The following is a 3343-nucleotide window of genomic DNA, read 5'->3' on the forward strand; positions in this document are numbered from 1 at the left end:
ACTCGGCCTTCATTTCCCAGAACCCTCGCCCCCTCTCCTGCAGAACAATTGGGCTGTAGGCGCCTGGCCCAAACCCAGCTCTTTCCAAACAAAGGCCCTCGGGCTAATGGCATCCACCTCCTTAGAAAGCTGGGTAGCAACTTCCTTTGTCACTTGAGAATGCCTTTGGGGTCTCAGCTCCACCCCCTGGGGCTGATTATCCTGTTTCTTCCTAACAAACCCAGTGATGTTCTAGGTGGAATTCCCATACCATCTGCTAATGGCGCCCAGGTTACTCTATCTCCTTGTGCCTTGAACATGCAGGAAGTGGAGTTCTGGGAAGATGGAGAACCTGGAGACCCTCTTACAGAGCTGATATGCAGAGAGGCTGCCCTGGGAGCCCAGAGCTGGGATGGAGCATCCTGAGGAGCAGCCGGCCAAAGACTGGGGAGCCCAGGGGCCAATTGACTAGATTGGGTTATAGCTCTCTGCTCATTAGTGTAGACTCTGGGGGAGAAATGACAATCTTTGCTGCTTCAAATGGTGAGCCCTGTAGTGCTTAGTCTGTGGATGTGGCTTCAGCTGCTTTAGCTGAGCGCCAGTGCCAAGGAGGAATCCAAGAAAGGGGGTGGGAGGGACTCTGTGGGGTGATTTCTGGACCAGTGTGGACAGAGGTCTTGGGAGGGGAGGTCTGAAGCCAAGGCAGGAGAGAGGTGACAGGAGAGCAAGGGCCCTAGTGGCCAGAGGAGCCAGGGTGTTCGGGGGAGATAGGATGGTGGTGAATCTACTACTAGGTTCCCTGGATGACTTTTAGACTAGGGACTAGGGATGTTATCCCTTAAGCTGCCTGTGACTGTAAGTAACAAAAAGCCCTGGCTCAACTTGCTAAAGCCATTTGGACCCAAATCTCCTGCCATCACAGGAAGTCTGGGGGCTGGGGGCTGGGGGCTGCAGGTGCATTTTGATTAAGGCTTTGCCCTACTTTTCTGCAATCCCCCTGGCTCCACCATCCTCTATGTGGGGCTTTTTCTCAGGCCAGGTCCCTTGTGGTCACAAGAAGGCCTGACTGTGTTACAGGAGCAGAGGAGGACTACATCTTCTTGGGAAGGTGCTGGGAGTGGTCCCTTATATCATCATTTATTATAAGTGAACAACTGCATCCCATTCTCTTTCATCAGAGTCACAGCCATCATGATTCCTTGTGGCACCTGCACCTGCATACACACCTCCACCTTTTTCTAATGTATTGGTCTTTCTCTCCGTATGCACTGGCAGACTTGACTATAAACAGTCCTGGGGACTGAGCCCACTAAACGCAGCTACCCTGGCTCTGCTGGTGCCTGTGACATCGTTGAATGCCCTCAGCCCCCTGTGACCTCACCACCTGGACGACTCAGCCCAGCAGGGCCATCACTACTCCCTCAAGCAGCATAAGTAACAGAAGGCCTAGATGACCGCTGTCCCCTGGGGAGAGGCCGGCATCCCCACGCACAGTGACAGCAGGTCTTCAGACAGCCCTGCAGTGGGATCCCAAAGTCAGGTCTCCCTCCCTGCAGATGGCACAGCGGCTAGCGGTGCAGCGTCCACTGAACGGCAGGATGTAGATCCGGCCTCCACCAAGTCAGCCGCCTCCAAGGCCACAGCAGCATCTGGGGAGGAGAACCAGCATGAAGATGAAGCTGATGCAGGGCACAGTCAGGAGCCCAAGGAGGCCATGGCCCAGCTGGCCCACCCGGCCCCAGATGCCCGGCAAACATCCTTGAGTCTCCAGAACCTAGTGTGGGCTGGGCCGGTGCGAGATTCGAGGAAGACCCAGAGTCTTAGGATTTCCCACACTGGCTCCCTGGTTAAGGAAGAGACACCACAAACAGCGGGTGTCCCAGACAGGGAGCAAGACCTAGACCCATCTACCCCAAGGGCTGAAGCACAGTTCCCCCAAAATGTGCCTGCCGTGGGCACTACAGATGCAGACAGCCAGCTTGACACCATCGAAGCTGTTGAGAAATCTGAGGGTCCAGAAGCCGTGAACCCTGACACTGAAGCTTTGTCATCGGCTGAGTCCCAGGCAGTGACCGAGGGGGATTTGATAGACTGCTCGAGAGACCTGCAGGCTCCACCGGTCCCTCCCTCCCCAGGAAGCAGTGCGACCTGCTTGCCTGGCGCCCCCACGGTGGCCCTGGGGAGAAGGCATCTGGACTCCAGTCTGTACATAGCCTGCGAGGAGAACGCCTACATGCGCTCCATGACCAGCTTGCTGGGAGCGGGCGAGGGGTCCATCAGCTCCCTGGCGGACATCCTGGTCTGGTCTGAGGCCACCATGAGCATGGCCACGGGCCTCCTGGCCTCGAGACACATCTCCGTGACATACCTGCTGCACAGCCCAGGGCTCAGTCTGCGCTTGGTCTCCAGCATCCTGGGGAACGCCAGGTTGGCCTTCTCCTCCAGGCTGGTCCTTCGCTCTGTCAACCGCATGCTGGAGAGGATGGAGCAGAGGACTGTAGAAGGCATCCGCTCAGCCATTTGTTACATGACCAGCCAACTCACCCACTCTGGCCCCAACGCTGACTAGACCCTGCACAGCAAGCCCCCAAAGGACTAGCTCAGCAGCCCCCTGAGACCCCGGACACTCATGCCCTGCCCCCTTGCCCCTGCCAGCCTGGGATGGCTCTCCCCAGACCAAGCAATAAATCCCCAGCAGCATTTATTTTCTAAGTGCCAGCCTTATCCCTGGTTTCTGCGGTGGGCACAGGGTGGAGGGGCAGGAGAGGGCTAGGGTGTTCTAGAAACAGAAAGGGGTCCCCTGGGGGCTTCTCAGGTGGTCCCATTCAGGGGCTGGAGCCAAAGTACAGAAATGAAAGAGCCTGGGCAGCGGTGGGGGCCAGGCGTAGAGGTCTCAGACCTGCAAAAATTGATCCTGGTGGGACCTCCAATCAGGTAAGTGTGCTCCTGAGGAAGTGACCTGACCCTTCTAATGTATTTGTCTTTACAGACAGGGGCTCTCTGAGAGGGTTCGAGGACACGGAGCCAGACCAATGTGAGTTGAAACCCCAGCGCCACTGCTGGCCCTGGGCCCGTCACTTCACCCTCTGAACCTCCGACGGTCCTCTGAGAATGGATAATGAAGCCACACCATGAAGATGTTATGAGACATAAGGGAAACCATGCAGGTCCTAGCACATGGGGTTTGGCACTTGATGAGCTCGAACATTTCAGCTGTCACTATCATTAGCCTCTAGCGCAGCGGTTCTCAACCTGTGGGTCGAGACCTCTTTGGAGGTCGAATGACCCTTTCACAGGGGTCGTCTAAGACCATCCTGCATATCAGATATTTACATTACGATTCATAATAGTAGCAACATTACAG

General features: G+C 56.2%; 1 protein-coding gene across 1 annotated transcript; it reads left to right on the forward strand.

The window, feature by feature from the left end:
* Positions 1-1429: 1429 nt before the first annotated feature.
* TEX44 (testis expressed 44) lies at positions 1430-2548 on the forward strand. Its single transcript, XM_006082789.3, has one exon. The coding sequence runs from the start codon at positions 1430-1432 to the stop codon at positions 2546-2548; it is 1119 nt and encodes a 372-aa protein (XP_006082851.1).
* The last annotated feature ends 795 nt before the right edge of the window (positions 2549-3343 follow it).

This window comes from Myotis lucifugus, unplaced genomic scaffold, assembly GCF_000147115.1.
Source record: "Myotis lucifugus unplaced genomic scaffold, Myoluc2.0 scaffold_3, whole genome shotgun sequence".
NCBI lineage: Eukaryota > Metazoa > Chordata > Mammalia > Chiroptera > Vespertilionidae > Myotis > Myotis lucifugus.

Bases quoted from the DNA above. Each gene is read 5' to 3' on its own strand.
- TEX44 (XM_006082789.3), top strand. From the start codon at position 1,430: ATGACCGCTGTCCCCTGGGGAGAGGCCGGCATCCCCACGCACAGTGAC.